Raw genomic sequence first — 23,581 nt, 5'->3', positions numbered from 1 at the left:
AACCTATAGAAAAAAGTTTCATGAGAGTTTATCTGAGCCAAGGTTTTGAAGACATGCCGCCAGCAAGATCTCAGCGGACTGGGAAAACGCCCTTGAGAATGGCAGTTTTGAGTTCCTTTCATGAATTTAGAATCAAAGGAGAGAACGTAAGAAAGGTACCTGAAATCCACTGGCAATAGATTAAGGAGGCAGGGGAAAGCAAAGTGGGGAAGTCTCTGGAATGGATACAAGGCAAAATGGGGCAACATGGACTGGTTTTACCTTGGTGGGGACAGGACACTTAACAATTAGCATCTACAGTACATACAGATGGTGTTCCGGGAACGTGGCACTGACGAAGGGTTCTGTGGTGTCGCGTTCTAGCGGTCTTGGGCTCCAGTACCCACAGTTGTGTTTTCGAGAAAAGAAAATTATTCCAACCTGACCAGTATTGGCTCAGTTGGTTGGGGATCATCCGGCAAAGCAAAAGGTCGAAGGTTCAGTTCCTGGTCAGGCCACATGTCTGGGTTTCATTTCTGGTCCCCAGAAAGGGCGTGCAGGAGAGGCAACCAGACATCTCTCTCTGACATCATCGTTACTCTCCCTCTCTTTCTCCCTCCCTTCCCCTCTCTCTAAAATAAATAAATAAAAATTGTGGCACAATACATATAAAATAAAACCACCTTAAACATTTTAACGAAAAAAAAAAAAAAAGAAAATGACTCTGTCATTTCAAAGGTATGTTATCTTAGAAACACAAGAATAGACAGAGCTAGCTTAAGGCGAAGATCCGATCTTTGCTAAAACGGACCTGGAATGTGAGCACCTCCTCGACAGCCCAGCCAGGGATTTCTGATAAACCGCCCTCCTGGTTTCTTTCAGTCACTGAGCTTGTCAGGCCTGGCGTGTGCTCCCCACCCCCACCCCCAAGCTTGTCAGGTTTAATACCTAACCCCTTTTTCGTTTACACCTCCCCTCACCCTCAAAACCACCACAGATCTGTTCTCTCTTTTTCAGAATGTCACAGAGATGGAATCAATACAATATGCAGCGGTTCTCAACTTTGAACTTTATTTAGGAAAGCAACTTTTGCTCCATTAATGCTTAACCTCTAGTAATTTTTGATCAATTCACTTGTGTGTCTACTGGGTATTATCATTTCATCTTACAGAAAGCTACATTTATTTTTCTTCCACACTTCTATTTGTGTATCTTATTTCCTTTTGTGGTTGTAACAAGCATATCTGTTCTTTAGGGCAGTAAGGAGGTACAGGATTCCAAGTGAAAGGCTATCTAAATGGAAGATTTCATAAATTATACTCAATTTTTTAAACTTATTGATGGGAGAGAAAGAAACATCGATTTGTTGTTCCACTTACTTATGCATTTATTGGTTAATTCTTGTACGTGCCCTGACCAGGGATGGAACCCACAGCCTTGACGCATCGGGACAACACTCTAACCAACTGAGCTACCCAGCCAGGGCCCAATTATACTCATTTTTTATTTCATCTACCAATAACAATCTTCCTAATGTCAGTTAGTTGTTGTTGAATATTAATAGGAAAGTATTTAACATTAATATGAAGGAAGGTGTTAATGTTAAATATACCTTGGAATAGACTAGTTGTGTTTTTGTTTTCTTAACAAATTAAACCCATGGAAACAATCCTTGTCGAAATATTTTTATAAATAAGAATAGTCCCAAGTATGAAGTATATAAAAAAGTTTTTTATACATATCTTTTTTTTGCAATCGCATAACTCTCTTAAACATCAGTTGACAAAATACTCTCTCCATAAAATTAGTTCCTTTGGGAAAGCACTTTCTCACTCCTTGTTGAAGTGGTATCTTTATCATCTTGAAGGGTCAGCTGAGTGGGACTTTGGGAAAGGGCTCTGTCATTTCCACTGTTCATTTGTGCTTGCTTTATTGTATTATCTCCAATTAGTGGTTATTCATAAGAGTCATTTAATAAGCCTTAAACACAGTCTTAAACTTAACAACACACAGATAAAATGCAATAAAGCAGATCACTGTCAGTTCAGATTGAGTCATTCCCAGTTTTCCCCCCAGAACTAGTGTGCAGGGCGGATTCTGGACCACGCCCCTCGTCACCATCATTCGCTCCAGTCGGTTGGTGCCCTGGCTACACCCCCACCAAGTGACAGGTACACTATGTAGGTCAGCATGCTCCAGAGACCAAATCCGAGCTCTTATATCAAGCCATATTTTAAATATTAGCAAAAGCTAAGTTTCTTTTTTTAGGATAAAAATGAAATGTACATAGAAATTTTCATATTTTCTCCCTTCACCTCCGAGGATGGCCTTGGACACACCTCCACACATCCCGCCTTGGAATACACTCGTCTGACAATTACAGGACCGTTCGGAAAGTCAGCTTTTGGTTCTGTACACAGAAATCATTCGAGAAGTAGGGCTTTCCACCCTGGCTGCTGTGGCTCAGTGGATTGAGCACTGGCCTGTGAACCAAAGGATCTCAGGTTCAATTCCCAGTCAGGACACATGCCTGGGTTGAGAGCCAGCCAGGTTCCCAGTAGGGGGCCACGGGAGGCAACCACACATTGATGTTTTTCTCCCTCTCTTTCTCCCTCCCATCTCCTCTGTCTAAAAATAAATACATAAAATCTTTTTAAAAAATAGGGCTTTCCAAAATGGCCAGCATCCCTAAGTAAAGGATTCTCTGAACACTGAAAGCATTCGAGCAGCAGCTAGATGTCTACTTGCCGGAGATGCAGAGCTGGGACAAACAGACTGGATTCAATGACTTCAACATCCCTTCTCTCACATCAGTGGTAAACACCAGAAATAACAGGCAGCAACCCTTGTTTCTATTTATGAGGAAAGTAACAAAATCGAGAGCCAGACTGGTAAGTCAAAAGACCTACTTAAGCTTGGTGACCTTCGGTAGGTCACCTTCTTCCTGGCTTTTGTTTCTCATCTGTGAGACGTGGGGCCAGAACTGATTCACTTTTCGAGGCCTCACACCACTCCAACATGCTGGGCTGCTATGATTCTCTCGTCTCCACGTCTTTCCAAATCTAACTGATTCATCTCGTACATCATCTGTGCAACTATAAATTAACTTGTGTTTTATTATTAAGCTGACAATTTTATCTGTAAGAACCAATTCATGGTTTCATGTGTTTTTCAGATTGTTGTCATTCATGCTTGGTTTTCTTATTCCATTTTTATTTCTCTTGTTTTCTTTCTAAATTCTAACCACAAACCCCTTTAAAAAAACATTTATTTCTACCCTTACCCCTAACACCGAGATTTAAAGCATATTTTTTTCTTTATACAAATGCTTTGGTATCATCACAAAATTTTTCTTGCATAGAATTTGAATTTTCATTAGTTTCAAAATATTATCCCTCCAACATATCCTCTACAACACAAATTTATTTAAATAAGTTGTTTTCATTTCCATTATATGTCTGATCACCATTTAATCCTATGTGACCTATTTCTATGAGAAAGAAGCTGGAACCCTGGCTGGTGTGGCTCAGTGGGCTGAGTGCTGGCCTGTGAACCAGAGGGTCACTGGTTTGATTCCCAGTCTGGGCTTGGGCCAGGTCGCTGGTTGGGGATGTGTGAGAAGCAACTGAGTAATGTTTTTCTCCCTCTTTCCCTCCCTTCCCTCTCTCTAAAATATAAAATCTTAAAAAACTATCAAATTATGTTTATATTTCGGTCTGTTCTCACATTTCGGGGTACTTCTGTTTCATGTAGTCCTCAAAATGGTCTTCAAAATGACTAAATTCAATACTGCTAGGGTTTTATTATTTAATGTAAATTTTATCTTTACATTAAATAATCTTATTCACCATTAACATTTTTATTGTGAAATTTATTTTATCAGATATAATGTAAGCAATCACTGCTTCTTCCTATTTGTTCCAGCATGACACAGCATACTTTTATTTTAATTTCTCATTTTAAGTATTTCTTTGGTACTTAAATATTTAGATGGTCAGACTTTGGCTTTCTAAATTAAAGACCTTTTTTCAACAATCAATCCTTAGATTTTCTAAGTAGATAAGCCTACCGTATGATAGTAATAATAACTTTGTCCCTTCATCGCTATAGTTACGCTTATTTTTAAGTTCTGTCCTAGCCATAACCACCAACAAAATGTTAATAGAATCAGTGATGGGAATATCCTCCATAATGCTTCCCATGTTGTACTCTTAATATGGCATTTGCTCTAAGTTTGCAACCCTTCTTTTTAAGTTAAATTGAGCTTCTTTATATTTCATAATTATAGTAAAAGTTTATAGAATAAATGCAAAAGTGAATTCCTTCACACCTCCTTTGTTTTTTTACCCTTAAGTAAACACGGACATGGACATGAGGGATAAATGCAATCTGACGTCGTCAGTCAATCTGATGACACATAATATGAATTAAATTGGACTCTTTTTTTTCCCTTCCAGTGAAAACTTCATTTTCTTATGTCAGATTCCTCCTAGTCCCTTTGTAAATTAAGAACTGAAGTGCACCCTGGCTGGTATAGCTCAGTGGATTGAGTGCAGGCCTGAGAACCAAAGCATCGCTGGTTTGATTCCTACTCAGGGAACATGCCTAAGTTGCAGGCCATATCCCCAGTATGGGGTGTGCTAGAGGCAACCACACATTGATGTTTCTCTCCCTCTCTTTCTCCCTCCCTTCCCTATCTCTCAAAAATAAATAGATAAATAAATAAGAACTGAAGTGGAACAGGAAAGAATCCCATGTCAAATTCAAGCAAAGATATTCACACTTAACTGTGGATGACGGGAATGCCATTTAACGAGATGAAGTCAATGACCACAGGTAAATGTCTGCAAATATAAGGTTTTCCCCAAGGCGCTCCCTACACCGCAATCCCTCGCAGTAACTCAACTGCCTTGGCATTTGGCAATGCCGCACAAGTGAATCTGCTGATTACCAGCAATATTACAAAATAAACCCAAGGCCACATAATCAAGAGTCACAACAAAGAAATCTAGGAATGCAGGTCAAGGCAAGAATTTGCAGCTGGCCAGATACGATACAATCTGCCTAGTTTTCATTTAGGTATTTGCTACAATGAATAAAATAAGTATCTCCTGAATTACTAGAAAAGAAAACAAGTATTACCCATCACCATCTTTGACCAGAAAATTAAAATATTTCCTGAATTTATGATTAAAAGAAAAAATTCTTTAAAAAGAATATTAATCATTCTATGTTCACAATTCAAGCTCTATTTCTGAATTTAAAACACTACTAGTATTTGTTTAAGAATCACACGTAGACAATATAGCTTTTGACATTAAAGTTCTCTGGGAAAAACCAAGACATCTTTTAATTTTGCTTTAACATCAAACTAATAGAGCACCTTAAAAAAAATAGAGATGCAACTTAAAAATTCAAGAAGAGCATGGGTTAGTATGATTCAAGAAGTGCTTCCAAAATTCAGCCACCTTGCTTCTTTCCAGGAGAACCTCCACACCTTCACAGACCTTTTCTAACTTAACTTTTGGAGAAGAAAACGGAAGACGGAACCCACAGCACAATGGTGCTTCCTCCTCGGCATCGGGCGAAGCCTTCTCATAAGCCATTCTATTTCAACAGATGCTTCAACTGGTCCTGTAGATCCGAGGACTGCTCAACACTAGAAATTAGAGATAAGACTGCAGGTTTGATTCTTGGTCAGCACACATGCCTAGGTTGGGGGTTCAGTCCCAGGTCGGGGCACGTGTGAGAGGTAACAGATCGATGTTTCTCTCTCACATCGATGTTTCTCTTCCTTTCCCCTTCCCTCCCTCCTTCCTTCTCTAAGATCAATAAGCATGATCTCAGGTGAGGTTTAAAAAAAAAATCCCTGTACAAATTATTTGCACTTTAATGCGAGAGTACTGTTGAAGTTAAATCAACATGTAGACTGGTCTACTAGAGGCACAGAAGTTTTTAAACTATGAGAAAAAGGTTTGTGCCCCAGCTGGTGTGGCTCAGTGGACTGAGTGCCGGCCTGCAAATTGAAAGGTTGCTGGTTTGATTCCCGGTCAGGGCACATGCCTGGGTTGCGGGCCAGGTCCCCAAGTTGGGGGAACGTGTCAGGCAATCACACACTGATGCTTCTCTTCCTCTTTTTCTCCCTCCCTCTAAACATAAATAAAATCTTTAAAAAAAAGAAAAAGGTTTGTAAAACCAAATTAGTAGTGTAAACAGTATTGTAAGGGATATATTTAATCCATTAAAAAAAAAAACAAGGCTGGCTCTGAGGGGTGTGGCTCCGTGCGCTGGGCGTCATCCCAGAAACTGAACGGTGGCTGGTTCGGTTCTGAGTCAGGGCAGTGCCTGAACTGCGGGCCAGGGCCCCAAGTTGCGGGTGCAGGAGGAGCAACCAACTGATGTTTCTCTCTCAGATCAATGTTTCTCTTCCTCCCTTCTTCTCTCTCTCTGTCTCCAAAAAAAATAAGGGTGTTTAATAATTTTAGCACATTTACTCAATGATTATCACCAAAGTAAAGTTTTCTTTTAAAAAATAACTTTTTTAAAGAGAGAGGGGAAAGAAGGGAGATAGGGAGGGAAAGAAACACCAGCAGGTGGCCCCTCACACGGGCCACCTATTGGATCCAGGAAGCAAACTGGTGACCCTTCGCTTTGCTGGATGCTGCCCCACACACTGAGCCACACCAGCCAGAGCTAAGAAAGTCTTCTTAAGGTTGGTCTCTACACCCTGTAACTTTCAGAAAGCCTTAACTAGCAGTTCATGCCTTTGAAATACACTGTATTGCTTATATCCTGAATGAGCCATCCCAGAGCGGAAGTCAATTTAAGGGCATCTGTGGACCAGAGCTGCGCACTGACCCTGGCCCAGCGGCATAATCCCCTCCGGTCTGCCTCACTGGCCACCCACTCCCCACGCGGTGGGTCACTTACTTCTTCTGAATAGCTTCTTGCCTAAAGCAGAGAAGAAAAGAGGAAAATAAACATGAGAAAACTCAGTGAACTAGAAGTTACTTATGGCCAGATGTATAAAGGCAGAACAAATGTCCAGCTTATATATCTCCAGCTGAACAAATGTCCCGCACCTTCTGTGTTGCTGCCCATCCTGGCCCAAGTCTGTGCCGTCGAACCTGTTCCCTGTCTGAGAGCAGGGCTGCTGCAAAGTGGATTCTGACCCGGAGGAGGTGACAGCATTCTGTCACGGAGTGTGGGATGTGGGCCCAGAAACCACATGCACGACTCGAATTCGGTTTGCAGAGAGCGGGAGCCAAATGGTCACATAAGTGACACGAACACACCCAAAGAATGAACTCTAGCTATTTAAATATCGGGAGTTCGATTCCCAACCACACACTTCCAACAGGTACCTAAGTATAATATCCACTACAAAAAATACAAAACAATGAAATAAGATGAAAAGCAAATTGAATTATAATTGTATCCAAATGATAACGGAGCAGGTGTCTTCACATTTCAAAATCTCCAGGATGATTTACATCCGGGGAGGGCTGGGCTGCATGGGGGAGTGTAGGAAGCGGGGCGCAGGCACACTTGCCTCCCAGTGAGGCGCGGGCTCCCCAGCAGAAGGCTCCAGCTCAGAAAACCAACAGACACTGACCCGGCAGGTGCTGGGTCCCAGCACAGTGCCAGCGTGGTCCTGGCACGGGCCCTGCCCTCCCAGGGTCTTGGGTCTCTTCTCTGAGAAGCCCTCAGATTGACACAGAAAGGTTCACAAATGGCAGTTCCTGCTCCTGGTCTCACCCTTCACCCTGGCGGCTGCAATCTCAGACACCTCTTCTACAGGGAATTCGTCTTGGAACCCCACCTGCCCTCCAACTCCCGCCTCCACAGGAGAACAAGCAGGAGCACCAAGGCAATGAGGGGCAGCCCAAGGACAAAGATTCTGTAGGAAGTAGTCAGCCGAGAGGGCATACTCACTGGTATTGCAGATGTGTTGTTATTATTGCCATTTTCCTCAAACTCTGCATTGAAAAAAGAGAAACAGAACATTTCACTTCCCCGTAGCCACATCAACTATGTATATAAGCCCAAATCACAAAAGAAATGATTTCTTACATCTTCTGAGTGTAAGATGGCATCTTCCTGCAGCACCATATTTCGAGCTGCCTGACCCAGCATCTGGAAAACAAAGCATGAAATGGTAACGTTCAAAGCTTCCGGACTTCCTGTCGTCTTCTCCCTGCAGCTGTTATACCCCTGCTCTCTCTCCTCGCCCGCTCTCCCGTATGACTGCGAACACACTAAATGTGATGAACGAGATAATGTTCCATTTGTCCCTGCTGAAAATCCATTCCCCTGCTGCTGTGGCACCTCTGGCATGGGATCGCATCTGCTGAAGGCCACTGCCTGGGAAAAACAGTGCTCCCCGACTGCCGAGCTCTCTGCACAGCTTACTAGTCAAGTGCCACGAGAAGTCCACAAAAAACACCTTTGGCTTCGAAAGTCCAGTGAGAACCTGACTTCTCATTCTTTAAAGGCAAACTTGAGATTTGGGGAGGTTTGAGAGGACTGAGGAGGCAGGGGTCAGGGGTCAGGGTAGGACTCAAAGGATATGAGGAACACAGCTGTTAAGAAATGGAGCGAGAGCCTGAGGGGGTGGGGGAAGGGAAGGCCTGGGAAGAAGCTTGGGAGGTACAGCGGGAAACCCTTGCATGAAGATGGCAAGATGGGGCCAGGGCAAAAGAAAAGAAAGGAGAAATGCGGGGGCAGATTTTCATGAGCTCACTGACTGCTGGGCCCTGAGCTCTGATTCCGATGGGTGGCCAAGTGGTCAAAGCGATGTGACTCAGAGGGAGAGGCAAGAAGATGCGGACAGAGGACTCCGGCCTACTGTCGCACCCGGACCCTGGCAGACCTGAAGTCCAGCCCCGTAGAGGGAGCTCCTGCTTCCTGCATCCTACCAGCCCTCCCGTCCTTGTTCCAGTAGAAGAGGACCCAGGACTTCAATTAACCAGGAATGTGTGCACTGCTACAGCCGCCAGATTCTTTCCCTCATGGCAACTTTTATTTATTTCTCAAGTTTTAGAATTAATAAACCTTTACATGCTTCTAACACCAAAACAATAAAACAGACCTTCCATTCTTGTCCCTTTCCCTTCCTAGTCTGTCTCCCCTATGCATAAATATTTTGGTTTATCTTTACATTGTTCCGTTTTAAAGCAATGGACAGATATAATATACATTCTACTCCTGGTACTTAAAATGTAACCCATGCTATGCCCTCTTCCACACCCTGCTATTTTCACTTGGCAGTTGCAGAGCTGGCTCTGCCGTGTCATCGCTGAATCTCTAAGTGATTTTATGCATGCAGACTCTCCACTGTACAGATGTCCCGTAAGAGCATTCAAAGCCCCATAGAGTGTGTGGACGTTAAGGCTGTTTCCAGTCTTCTGCTGTTATGAGCAGTGCTGCAAAAAAGGACTTAATATATCTTGGCATCATTTTGCCAGCCTATCTTGGGGTCAGACTCGGAGCACCATGATTATGATGGCTGGATCAGAGGGCTCTAATTCTGCTACATACTGCCAGCTTCCCCTTCCGTCAGAGTCACACCATTTTGTATTCCCACTCACAGTGCACGAGAGTGCCTGTCCGGCCTGTGGCCACTCTGAAGTAACAAACTCCAAGCCCCTGTAGATGGAAGATGGTGACTGACAACCTGATGGCAGAAAGAAGGGTTCTGATGGGATCTTCCTTCAGTCAGCCAGCAAATATTTATTAAGTTCCTGTGCATGCCAGCAAGAGACATAGTCACTGTTCTTACAGGGCTCACAACCAGGGGTTATGCGGAGGACAATGGCACCCCGGCACCCTGTGGCAGACAAGCGTGGATAGGGAGGTACCGGAGGGCATGAAGTGGAGGGGCTGGGGCACGTCAACCCACCACAGGGGCAGGTGTTCAGGGAGAGCTTCCTAAAAGACGTGTCTTCTAAGCTGAGACCTAAAGGTTGGGGCTTAGAGTTCCTCTTACTTTTACAGAAAAGTGGCATGATCAGATTTACCATTTTGGAAGTGTGTTAAGCAGAATGGACCAGGGGGCCACTGAGGGCGGAGACACTGGTTAGGAGAACACTGCAGTTCTAAGCAAGCAGTCAGACTGTCTGGAACCACAGAAGTGGCCATAAAGGAAAGGGGGGAGGGAGGCTGGGAGCCTGTTAGAAGATAGACATGGGACAATTTGTGATCTCCTGGAACGCAGGGGCTCCTGTATAATGACGCAGGGCCAAGGCCTTGCCCTTGACAATAGATGTATTCAGTGGCATATGCATAATTTTCTTACCTAAACCAACCACACACATAACGTATGGTCTGAGATTTCCATTTTGGGTTCCTTTAAAGTTGAACGACATGTTCAATACACCTGTAAAGCCATCTGAGTACCAAGTCCTTTTACATTTCAAGGAATTCTGATCCCAGGCTCTTACCACAGTCTTGCTCATAATTTACTGAATAGCAGCTTGTCTTAGTACTCATCTTCAACAAGTATTTCTGATTTTCAACCTAGTTTTCATAGCAACAGCGAAACCTCTTTTTTCATACCCACATTTCGTTTTCTACATCATTTCATTAAATAATGTCACAATGATAGCAAATGCGAGTGCCTCACACAGGTTTAGGGGAAAAAACACAAAAGACACAACTCAACTGGAGGAGAAGTCCAGGTGTGCAGAGGGGCACATCACTCACAAGCCTTCCCGGTGCCACTGGCAAAAGCTGGCGTGTTCTCCCCTCACACTGCGCAGGCCACGCTGGCCCCCATGCATTTCTTGGGCTCGTTCCCACCTCTCAGTTCCTGCACTTGCCTCTTCCTGGGAACTCTCTGCCTCCGTGCACCCGCACAGCTCACTCCCTCACTTCATCCAAGTGTCTGTTCCAACATCACACTCTCGGAGAGCCCTTCCCCGGCCAACCTACAGTATTTCAGTGAGCCTTTTTGTCACCCTCTATTCCCACTTTATTTTTCTTCAGAGCATTTAAAAACACCTGATTTTTTTGTACATGTTTCATTTGTACATGTTTCATTTGTTCCTCATCAAAATGGAAGCTTGCTAAGTACAGGGACTTAGTTTTGGGAAGGTTTTTTGTTGTTTGTTTTTTTTACCATCCTCTCCTGACACACAGCAGGTACTCAATAAATATTTATTAAATGAATGCTGGGGAATGAATATTTTACATATGGAAAATGTCCGTTCATCAAACAGAATAGCTCTGTGGAATCTGCTGAAGAGAGAAGTGATGCTCTGTGGGCTGCGGAGGACTGAAAATCGGTAAGACAGTCCAATAACCACAGAGCCGACCAGCGGAAATGGCGAGAACGTGTTGGCCGCTGTAGCTGTAATAAGGATCGTGTAAGAAAAGATCCAGTAAAAAGATGGAGTTCGGTGTGCTCTCCCTCTCCCAGGACTGTACCTTTCCCTTCCCTTCTTCCCCTCTCTCAGGCATGCATCTCCTTATCGCAAAGGGTCCCCGGGAGACTGTCAACCAGGGTAGGAATGGACAGGTAGCAGCTGGTCCCAGGCTCACTCCTGGAACCTGTCTCCAAGGTCCCTTTCCTCTGACTTCCCAGTGAGCCAGAGCAGCCCTATCTAGGCTCTCCTGTAGCTTCTCCTAGCCTACACCCTTCCTTCTTCACTGTCCCCAGCTTTAATAAATGTACTCTTCAAAAATAAAAATTAGGACTTCCGCCAAGATGGAGGCGTAGGTGGAAACTTTTGCTTCCTCGCACAACCAAATCTAAAAACAACAAAGTTTTAACAACAATAAACGCAACCAAACCACAGAAAATCGAACAATACGGAGTCTAAAAACAACGAACCACTCAGCTAAACTGGTGAGAGGGGCGAAGCCAGCAGCAAAGCGGGCCGGGCAAAAAAGATCTCCCCACCCGGGCAGAGTGCAGGCAGCCGAGGGCTCAGATCCCAGGTGCGGGGTAGCTACAAGTGGACCCAGGGAAGGCGTGGCCCGGCTGGCTGCCTGGGATCGCACATTTCCGCTCAGATAAACCAGTGAAGAAAGGAGCATTGACACAGACCACACAGACCCCGGGGCAGGGCGGTGGGCTCACACATTTGTGCTCAGATAAACAGGCGGGGGTGAGCGGTGAGGCGATTCGGGAGAGCGGAGAGGACCGCCATTGTCCTTCTCTGACCCCGCCACCACACACAGCATCACAAACCAGTGACCTGGATGGCCCCACCCTGGTGAACACCTAAGGCTCCATTCCTCATACGTAACAGGCACAAACAGATCAAAACATGGCTCAAGAACAACTCAGAGCCCCAGAGCCAATAAATCTAAGTGATGAAGAAATAGCCACACTTTCAGATGCACAGTTCAAAACATTGGTGATCAGGATGCTCACAGAACTGGTTGATTTTAGTCACAAATTAGAGGAACATATGAAGGCTAAACTAACTGAAATGAATGGAAATGCACAGGAAAACAATAGTGATGAAAAGAAAACTGGAACTCAAATCAAGGGAGCAGGCCAGAAGGAAGAAAAAAATGACCAAACAGAAAAATATGAAGAAACAAGAATTCAAAAAAATGAGGAGAGGCTTAGGAACCTCCAGGACATCTTTAAACACTCCAACATCCGAATTATAGGAGTACCAGAAGGGGAAGAGGAACACCCATGAGTGGAAAATTTATTTGAACAAATAATAAAAGAGAACTTCTCCATTCTGGCAAAGGAAATAGACTTCCAGGAAATCCAGGAAGCTCAGAGAGTCCCAAAGAAGTTGGACCCAAGAAGGAACACACCAAGGCACATCATCATTACATTAGCCAAGATTAAAATGAAGGAGAGAATCCTAGAAGCAGCAAGAGATAAGGGGACAGTCACCTACAAAGAAGTTCCCATCAGACTGTCAGTGGATTTCTCAAAAGAGACCTTACAGGCAAGAAGGGGCTGGAAAGAGGTATTCCAAGTCATGAAATCCGAAGACCTACAACCAAGATTGCTCTATCCAGCAAAGCTTTCATTTAGAATGGAAGGACGGATAAAGTGCTTCTCAGATAAGATCAAATTCAAGGAGTTCATCATCGCCAAGCCCTTATTATATGAAATGTTAAAGGACTTACCTAAGAAAAAGAAGATCAAAAAGATGAACAGTGAAAGGACAGCAAACTCACAGTTATTAACAACCACACCTAAAACAAAAGCAAACTAAGAGGACAGCTAGATCAGGAGTGAACCATAGAAATGAAGATCACATGAAGGGTTAGCAACAGGGGAGTGGGAAAAGGAGAAGGGGGAAGAAGGTGCAGAAAATAAGTAGCATAGACAGTAGATAGAAAATAGATAGGGGACAGGGTAAGAATAGTAGGGGAAATATAGAATCTAAAGAGCCTGAGACACGTGTTCATGAACTAAAGGGGGGGGAATGGTGGGGAGGGGTGTGCAGGGTGGAGGGGAATGAAGGGAGGGAAATAGAACAAATGTAATGGCATAATCAATAAAATAAAAATATATAATAAAATATATAAATTAAAATTAAAATTAAATTAAATACTGATCTCATCAGCTGATTTCTCAACAGAAAGTTTGCAGACCAGAAGGGATTGGCCCAAATACTAAAGGTCATGAAAAGCAAACACACAAGATCAAGATTACCCTACCCAGTAAAGCTATCATTTAGAATTGAAGGACAGGTAAAGAGCTTCCCAAACAATAAAAGCTGAAGGAGTTCACCACTGCCAAACCAGTATTACAAGAAATGTTAATGGGATTTCTTTAAAAAGAAGAAAAAGGAGCAAAAAAATGAATAATAAAATGGCAATAACTACATATCTATCGATTACATTAAATGTAAATGGAGTAGCCCTGGCCAGGTGGATCAGTTAGTTGGAGTGTCATCCCATACACCAAAATGTTGCAGGTTCGATCCCAGGTCAGGGCACAGACCTACGTTGCAGGTTCGAGACCCTGTTGAGCATTTATAGGAGGCAACTAATTGATGTTTCTCTCTCCCATCAGTCTCTCTCTCTATCTGCCTCCCCTTCCTCTCTCTCTCTCAAATCAATAAAAATGTATCCTAAGGTGAGGATTAAAAAAAGTGAAGTGGAAAAAATTTAAATGTAAATGCTCCAATCAAAAGACATATAGAGGTTAAACAGCTAGGAAAACAAGCCCCTTACATACGCTGTCCATAAAGACTCACTTCAGACCGGAAAGAACACACACACTGAAAGCAAAGGGATGGAAAAATATATTTCATGATATTGAAACCAAAAACAAAACCCAAAAGCTGGAGCAGCAAGGCAAAATAGGCTTTAAAACAAAGGCTGTAACAAGAAACAAAGAAAGGCTCAGCCCTTCCACTTCTGGGTGTTTATCTGAAGGAGCCCAGATAATTCGAAAAAACATGTACCCTATGTTCATTGCAGCACTATTTAAAACAGGGAAATAATGCTGCAATGAACACAGTCAAAAAGAGAGTTAAAATATGAAAAAATGGCAAGAACTACATATCAATCAATTACTTTAAAAGTAAATGCTCCAATCAAAAGACATACCAAGGTTGAATGGCACATTATTTACCTATTATAAATAATGCTGCAATGAACGTATACGTGCACATGCCTTTTCAAATTTGTATTTTGGGCTTCTTCAGATAAATACACAGGAGGAAATACGGAAGTAACCTACATGTCCATCAGTAAACTTGTAGATAGGAGAGTTGGTGCATGTAGACAATGGAATATGACTCAGCCATAAAAAGAATGAAATCTTGCCATCCACAACAACGTGAATGGACCTAGAGGGCATTGTGCTAAATGAAATAAATCAGGCAGAGAAAAAAATGCCATATGATTTCACTTATATGTAGAATCTAAAAAAACAAAATAAATGAACAAACAAAAGAGAAGCACACTCGTACAGAGAACTTTTTTAAACAATTTAGTAGTTCTTTTTTTTTTTCATTTATCAATTTTTAGAGAAAGAAACATTGATTTGTTGTTCCATTTGTTTTTGCATTCCTTCGTTGATTCTGGTATGTGCTCTGACCAGAGACTGAACTGCAACCTTGGCGAATATGGATGATGTTCTAACCAACTGAGCTACTCAACCAGGGCCACGCAGAACATTTTGATGGTTGCCAGACTGGAGAAGGGTTGGGAGGATGGGTAAAAAGGGGGAAGGGATTAAGAAGTACAAATTGGTAGTTACGCAATAGTCATGGAGATTTAAAGTACAGCTTAAAGAATATAGTCAATAATATTGCAATAACAATGTATGGTGTCACATGGGCACTAGATTTATCAGGGTGTTACTCTGTAAGTTATATAAATGTGTAATCACTATGTTGTATACCTAAAATTAATATAGTATTGAATGTCAACTGTAACTTAAAAATAAAAACGTATTTAAAAACTTATTTTAAAAGCCCTGACCAGTGTGAGTTGGGTGGACATCATCTCACAAAGAGAAAGGTTGCTGGTACGCCACACACCTGGGTTGCGGGTTCAGAACAAGAGGCAACTGATCAATATTTATCTCCATCTCTTTCTCCCTCCCTCCTCCTCTCTCTAAAAATAAATAAAATATTTTTTAAAAAAGACAAAGTTCAGAGATTTGAGAGACTGTTTGTCAATCCTGTCCCAGAAAGCTAGACTGGTTTCAGCTTAACCCAAGCCATACCCCTTATCGAATGTACTGTCTAAATCTACTACAGAATCAACCCACATGAAGAATACACAAGGGGGGGGAGGAACAGAAAGGAACACGCCACACTGGGGCAGTCAATGGTGGCACAGTGGCTTTTTGGCCATTTAATCCAGCTGGTGCCACATGAGAGGTGGTGTCCACGAACGTGGGCCTAAAACTAACAAGCCTCAGTTTGAACACTAGCCCTACCCCTTCCTAGCTACTGTGTGACCCTGCACAAATTAAATTCCTCTGTTGGAGCCCAAGAGGCCTGTGAGGGGTCGAGGATAGGGTCTAGCACTGCGGGTGTGGTAACTGGGCCTGGTTTCCGGCCTCAGGGCTATCTTGGGTTGTAACAGTTCTCTGACCCCTTGAGAAACTAGCCGCCTCTCCCAGCAACTCATATCTTTGGCCTGTGCATCATGTACCCAGAAAGTATGTTAGCTTGAGAACATCCGGACTCTAAGGGAAGAGATAAACTTTGTAGGTCAAGGAAGTGAGCTATGTGCCAGAAGGCTTCTCCTTTGTTCTCCTTTGTATCCAAGATTGTATATAAGCCAGAAGACTGCGCAATAAACTTGCCTTATGCCAGCAGAGCATTTGGTCCTCTCCTTTATTTCAGTCCCTCGCTCAGCCTCACGACCACCCTTGCCGCAGCGGGCTGCGGCATTCCTCTGTGTCCTCTGTGTAAGAAAACTACCTCCTTTATTAATGATTATAAAGACCTCGTAAATTAAACTACATAACACAGCAGTGTCCAGCACATAGTAGATGCTCAGTCGATGGAAGCTTATTCTAAGTACGGATTTTCAATACACACACGTGGTTAACTATGAACACCATCTACTTTTTCAAATTTATATATTTATACTGCGTTTCTCTCAAAAAAAAAAAACAAAAGATTCAAGGTAATTTATACCAAACTAAATGCTTGGTATACATATACACACACATTTTAAAAATGGAAATGGAATCTAAGTCATGAAAAGAAGAAAATAAATATGTCTACCACTAAAACTGACATAGGAATTTCTGTGCAACCAAGGCAAAAAGTGGAACACAAGTTGAATGATTCTTATTTAGCAAAAGGCAACGTAACTTCTTCAAAACAGGTAACTTTTCTGATACTGAATCCTGAAATGAGTGCCTTGTGTGGGTCCTCACACAAAGCGTATTTGGGATCACCAGATCAGTGACTTCAACAATAGCATTATGATAAAGGCAAACACTTTTTTCATGCAGTTGTTTCTTGTAGCCACTATCAATAAAAACTAAGGGGACTTCTGCCAAGATAGAGGCGTAGGTGGAAGCACTACGCCTTCTCACACAACCAAGTTTAAAAACAACAAAGTTTTAGCAACAAAAACGCAGCCAAACCACAGAAAATTGAACTACACGGAAGTCTGACAACAACGAACCCTTCAGCCAAACCGGTAAGAGGGGCGGAGCCAGCAGCAAAGCAGGGGTGGGCAGGAAAGATCCACTGGACCTGCCCGGCTCGCAACCCAGGTGCGCCAGCAGCCGTAGGCGGATCCCAGGTGTGGAGTAGCGGGCGGAACCACTGAGGGCGAAAGACGGTGGACCCACTGAGGGCTGACCACAGTCACACATTCAAGCGCAGATAAACCGGTGAAGAAACGAAGCAGTGAGACAGACCCTGCAGGCCCCAGTGGCGGAAAGTGGCAGAGGGGACCGCCATTGTCCCTCTCTGACCCCGCCCCATATACAGCCACAAACCAGCAACCTGGGTGGCGCTGCCCTGGTGAACACCTCCTCGTACATAACAGGCACAAACAGATCAAAACATGGCTCAAGAACAACTCAGAGCCCCAGAGCCAATAAATCTAAGTGATGAAGAAATAGCCAAACTTTCAGATGCACAGTTCAAAATACTGGTGATCAGGATGCTCACAGAACTGGTTGATTATAGTCACAAATTAGAGAAACATATGAAGGCTAAACTAACTGAAATGAATGGAAATGCACAGGAAACCAATAGTAATGGAAAGGAAACGGACTCAACTCAAAGGAGCGGACCAGGAGGAGGAAAAAATGACCAAACAGAAAAATATGAAGAAACAAGAATTCAAAAAAATGAGGAGAGGCTTAGGAACCTCCAGGACATCTTTAAACACTCCAACATCTGAATTATAGGAGTACCAGAAGGGGAAGAGGAACACCCACGAGTGGAAAACTTATTTGAACAAATAATAAAGGAGAATTTCCCCATTCTGGCAAAGGAAATAGACTTCCAGGAAATCCAGGAAGCTCAGAGAGTCCCAAAGAAGTTGGACCCAAGAAGGAACACACCAAGGCACATCATCATTACATTAGCCAAGATTAAAATGAAGGAGAGAATCCCAGAAGCAGCAAGAGATAAGGGGACTGTCACCTACAAAGGAGTTCCCATCAGACTGTCAGCTGATTTCTCAAAAGAGACCTTGCAGGCAAGAAGGGGCTGGAAAGAAGAATTCCAAGTCATGAAATCCAAAGATGTACAACCAAGATTGCTCTATCCAGCAAAGCTTTCATTTAGAATGGAAGGACAGATAAAGTGCTTCTCAGATAAGATCAAATTCAAGGAGTTCATCATCGCCAAGCCCTTATTATATGAAATGTTAAAGGGAATTACCTAAGAAAAAGAAGATCAAAAAGATGAACAGTGAAAGGACAGCAAACTCACAGTTACTAAGAACCGCACCTAAAACAAAAACAAAGAGGACAGCTAGATCAGGAGCAGAACCATAGAAATGAAGATCACATGGAGGGTTAGCAACAGGGGAGAGGGAGAAGGAGAAGGGGGGAGAAAGTACAGAAAATAAGTAGCACAGATGGTATGTAGAAAATAGATAGGGGGGAGGGCAAGAATAGTATGGGAAATATAGAATCTAAAGAACTTGAGACACAGGGTCATGAACTAAAGGGGGGGAATGGTGGGGGAAGGGTGTGCAGGGTGGAGGGGAATGAAGGGGGGAATAGAACTGTAATGACATAATAAAATATATTTTAAAAAATAAATTAAATAAATAAATAAAAATAAAAAAATAAAAACTACGGATCTCAGATAAAAGCTCACTCTGTAAAGACAATGCTATTGGTCCCTAACGAATATGAATAAAGCTGCTATGAACATTCATATATAAGCCTAAAGACTTGGGGACATACTATGCTTGCTGTTGCAACTATGTAACTTAATGAAATAATATAGAAACTAATGTAATATGAATTAAAAAAGAGAAAGAGTTGCTATTTCTATGAAAACTGAGTTGAAAATAAAAAATTCTTCTTGAAGACAAGTAGCTTAGATACACTACTGAGTTAATTATGAGAAAGACATGGACTACAGGACAAAATCACAGAAATCTAAAGACTCTGTACTCGCATTGTTTTACAGGTGTATTCAAAATGTTGTTCCACTTTAAAGAAAGCAAAACTCGAAATCTTAGCTGGTATACGATACCTGTGGTTGGTTTATGTAACTAGATGATGGGTGTATTTTCCATTTCTCTTGGGTAAAAAACTAGGAATGGAATGGCTTGGTCATTACACCCATTTTGTTTGCCCATTCACCTGTCAGTGGACATTCGGATTGTTTCCAGTTTGGGGCTATTATAGATAAAAATGCTATGACCATGTACAAGTCTTTGTATGGACGTATTTATTTTTTCATTTAACTTGGGTGAATATCTAGGAGCACAATGGATAGGTCCTTTTTTTGGAGAAAGTAGTATGTAAGGCTTTCTGCTGTGAAAAGACATCAAATAATTTCATACATGAAACCAACATGATGAGGTGAAAATCAGGACGAAGAAGGAACTTAATCTAAAAGAAACAGAAAACCGAGAAGGTGCCCAGAGAGAGAAATCAGAAAAGAATAAATCCATAGGACAGATGATGCACAAATGTATGAAAGAAATCTGGGATATTGTGGGTGAAACCATGCAGAATTTGGGGGCCAACATAGACCAAGACAATGCTGAGAAACAAATGAGGAACTGGTTGTGACCACTATCTCATCAGTCCTGCGACAACTGCTGGTTTTTTGTTTTTGTATACTTAAATCAAGGTGCTTCCTTTCTCTTTGCAAATACTTTATGTATTGATTTGAGTGAGTGAGAAAGGGAGGAGGAGAGACAGACAGACAGACGTGGGTTTGTTGTTCCACCTGATGCATTCACGGCTTGCTTCTTTCTGGTCTGTGCCCTGACCCCGATGGGAATCAGATTCCCTCCACATCCTTTCCCCTCTGTACCGCTTGTCCCCCCAAAAACTACACTTCCCAGAACGCAACACTAGCCTTCTGCAAGGGAGCTCTGCCCTAGCCCAAGTGCACCGCCTACAACTCCCAAGATGCAGCGCGACTCCCCGTCCCAAAGCTCTGACAGACCGGAGCCTCCACGGTTCTGAGGTCCGAGGGTGGAGTGCCAGCTCACCTCCGAGCTCCGGGAGCCCTTCAGCACCTGCTTAGTGAGGGCGATCACGTCAGTACCGCAGGTGTTCACCTTCTCCGTGAGAAGCCCCTTCACCGACTGGCCGAATCGCGCCTGCGAATCGGGCGTCCCAGTCGCCATCCCTCAGCTTGCAACTGCCTCCTCACGGGCGATGGCTAGCCGCCGGGGCCAAAAGAGGTGCAAAGCGGAAGGCAAAGAAGAGGCGTCTTTTTTTTTCTACCGTGGAAAGAGGAAGGGACACGTTGTGCCTGGGAGGTTAATACTGTTTAACTTTAAATTCATTTATAATCCTCAGGTGATACCCGAAAGAAGACAGGTCCCAGGCAAACACCTCTGGAAGGAATGGAGGACAATTTCCATAAACCTGCGGTTTAAAGTCAGAAGGCCCGATTGTAATCCCAGTTGTGCCATTTGTGAGACTGCATATTATTCAACCTCTGTGTCTTGGGTTCTTTGTCTGTAAAAATAGAAATAATAACGGTAAAGTCTCCAAAGGGTTATGACAATAAATTAAGATCATTCAATTCCATTTTAGCAAACATTTCAGGACTGAGACTAGAGAAAAAACCTGAGATACAGTGCTTGTCTCCAAGCAGCTCCCAGACCGATGAGGCCCATAAACAGAAGAAACAGGAAAATAACCAGAAATAAAAGTTGGCAAAGGTCACAAGCGGGCAATTTTTAAAAATTTAAATGTCCACCCTGGCTGGTCTGGCTCAGTGGATTGAGCACCAGACTGCCAACCGAAAGGTCATGGGTTCAGTTCCCAGTCAGGGCATGTGCCTGGGTTGTGGCACAGAACAGACTGGCCCCACATACACGGATAAACGTTCAGGAGCGATACTCAGGGGTTGGGAGTTGCAGACCCACACCAGACTCCCAGCCCAGTATTCCAGTGCCAGGAAATAAGTCCCAACAATTTCTGGCTGTGAAAACCAGCAGGGATTGAGTCAGTGGAGGAGGCTGCTGGAGCCCTAAGCAGTTCCTTTTGGGGAACTCACATACTCAGACTCACTCCCTCTGAGCTCCAGCACCTGGGAAGCAGCTTGAAAGTATATAGGAAGAGACTGAAGTTTCTGGCACCAGGGCGAGCAGAGGCCATTGTCCCTTTGTTGAGCCCTCCCTCTCATAGAGCTGGTAGGCTGGTGCCATATGAGACTGCATCAACCTAGAACCGTATGACCCACCTTGGAGATCCACAGAGGCTCTCCCCAAGCCCAGCCGTTTTCCCATAAGAACGGCTGATTGTGACTTCTAAATCATACTAAATAAGCAACAGCTGTCTTCAGTGAGCCCCAGTGGCCACCAGACTGGAGTCACAGCTTGGCTTCACCTGGGAATCTCCAAGCCCAGCACAAGTAGCAGCCACCTCAGATTGCTTTACAGCTCAGGCAGGGTGCCCTGAGCTGCATGGGCAAAACACAGGTGGGGGCTGACCTTGGTCTGCACCACCCAGGAAACCCTAGGGTCAACATACTAAGTGTACAGCTACAGACCACACTGGAGCACCACCAACCTACCCCTGCATGGCTGATCCTCCACAGAAGGTGGAGGTTGGTGATAAGTGGTCCCAGCCAGTCCCTGTAGCTGACTGGCCTGGGTAAATGCCTCCCATTGATCCACCAATATCAAACAAGATTCAACTACAAGAGGAGGGCTCAGCCCACACAAAGGGAGCACCTTGAGTATCCAGCTTGGGTAATGGGGCAGGCCGTGCCACTGGACACTACAGGACAACCTACAATATTAGGCCACACTACCAAGACACAGAGTCAAAGCACCTCTATCTAATATGTAGATACATACAAAGGGAGGCTGCCAAACTGAGGAGACAAAGAAACATGAAAGAATAGATCAAAACTTTAGGAAAAGGAATGAAATGGTGATAAACCATCTGTCAGATGTAAAGTTCAAAACACTGCTTATAAGGATGCTCAAGGAACTTAGTGAGGACCTCAGCAGCATAAAATAGACCCAGTCACAAACAAAAGATACACTAACTGAAATAAAGAACCACTTACTGGGAAACAACAGTAAAATGGGTGAAGCTGAGAATCAAATCAATGATTTGGAATATAAGGAAGTAAAAAACAACCACAGAGAAAAAGAAGAAAAAAGAATCCCAAAACATGAGGATAGTACAGCTTCTGGGACAGCTTTAAGAGGTCCAATAGATGCCTTACAGGGGTTCCAGAAAAAGACAAGAAAAAGCAAGAAATTGAAAATCTATCTGAGAAGAACAATGAAAGAAAAGTTCCCTAATTTGCTGAAGGAAATAAACATGCAAGTCCAGGAATTGCAGAGTCCCAATTATGATGGATGCAAAGGGGCCCACTCCAAGACACACCATTACTAAAAGGCCAGAGATTAAAGAGAAAAAGAGACTCTTAAAAGCAAGAGAAAGGAAGTTAGTTACCAGAAGGTTGCCAGATGGGAGGGTGGTGTGGGGGAATGGGAGTAGAGGTGAGGGGACAAAGAAGTACAAACAGGTAGTTATAGAATAGCCATGGGATGTAAAGTCTAGTACAGGAAATGGAGTAGCCAAAGAACTTATATGCATGACTCATGGACATGACCAATGGTGGAGGGATTGCCTAAAGGAATGGAGGGTGAAGGTGGAAAAAGCAAAGGGTGAAAAGTCAGGACAACTGGAATAGCATAATCAACAAAATATAATTTTTTAAAAAATGACCCATGAACATAAGATTTTGGAAAACCAGCACCGTTATCTGGTTGCACCAGACTGCAAATGGACACTGGATGAAGTTCTCCGTGAAACACCTCGTTTCAGGAAATACAACTTGACCATAATAAAAAGAAATAGAAGATTTTTTTCCTAAGATAACAGAGGAAGTGGTCAGTTCATGCCTCATCTATAATTAATCTGTAAAATTTGTAAAGGTATGATTCCAACTATGTGACATTCTGGAATAAGCAAAGCCATAGGGACAGTAAAAAGATCAGTAGTACCAGGGGCCACGGGAATAAATGAGAAGGTGGAACATAGAGATTGTAGAGAATTGGCATCATTTTTTTTCCTTACATGTTTGGTAGAATTCACCAATCAAAACATATGGGCCTGATACTTTCTATTTTGGAGGGTTATCAATATTGATTCGATTACTTTAACAGATATAGACCTATTCAGATTATCTATGTCTCCCTGTATGACTTTTGTTAGATTGTTTTTAAGGAATTGGTCCATTTCATTTAGGTTATAAAGCTTGTGGGCATAGAGTTATTTTTAGTGTTTCTTTATTATCCTTTTATGTCCACAGCATCAGTAGTGATGGTCCTATTTCATTTCCATATTAGCAATTTGTGTCTTCCCTTTCAGAAAAAAAAAAAAAGCCAGGTGAGCCAAGGTTGAGGGTTCAATCCCCAGTCAGGGCACATGCAAGAACCAACCAATGAATGCATCAATAAGTGAAACAACAAACCAAGTTTCTGTCTCTCTGTCTCTCCCTCTCCCATTCTCCCTTGC

At 43.1% G+C, this 23,581-nt stretch overlaps 1 protein-coding gene across 1 annotated transcript in view; it reads right to left on the bottom strand.

Moving 5' to 3' along the window:
- Window positions 1-989: 989 nt before the first annotated feature.
- The window catches only part of BORCS7 (BLOC-1 related complex subunit 7), a 37,910-nt gene continuing 15,318 nt past the window's right edge, over window positions 990-23,581 (bottom strand). The window contains exons 2-6 of the mRNA XM_037159381.2: window positions 20,080-20,554; window positions 8,053-8,115; window positions 7,915-7,958; window positions 6,910-6,930; window positions 990-5,638 (exon numbers count right to left, since the gene is read on the bottom strand). Coding sequence (XP_037015276.1) covers window positions 5,587-5,638; window positions 6,910-6,930; window positions 7,915-7,958; window positions 8,053-8,115; window positions 20,080-20,217 — 318 coding nt within the window. The 5' untranslated portion in view covers window positions 20,218-20,554 and the 3' untranslated portion in view covers window positions 990-5,586. The remainder of the gene's footprint in view (window positions 5,639-6,909; window positions 6,931-7,914; window positions 7,959-8,052; window positions 8,116-20,079; window positions 20,555-23,581) is intronic.

Source organism: Artibeus jamaicensis, unplaced genomic scaffold (assembly GCF_021234435.1).
Source record: "Artibeus jamaicensis isolate MK-2021 breed Jamaican fruit bat unplaced genomic scaffold, CSHL_Jam_final contig_490, whole genome shotgun sequence".
NCBI lineage: Eukaryota > Metazoa > Chordata > Mammalia > Chiroptera > Phyllostomidae > Artibeus > Artibeus jamaicensis.
The sequence above is the reverse complement of the archived record's forward strand: the minus strand, read 5'-3'. Positions and strand labels throughout refer to the sequence as shown.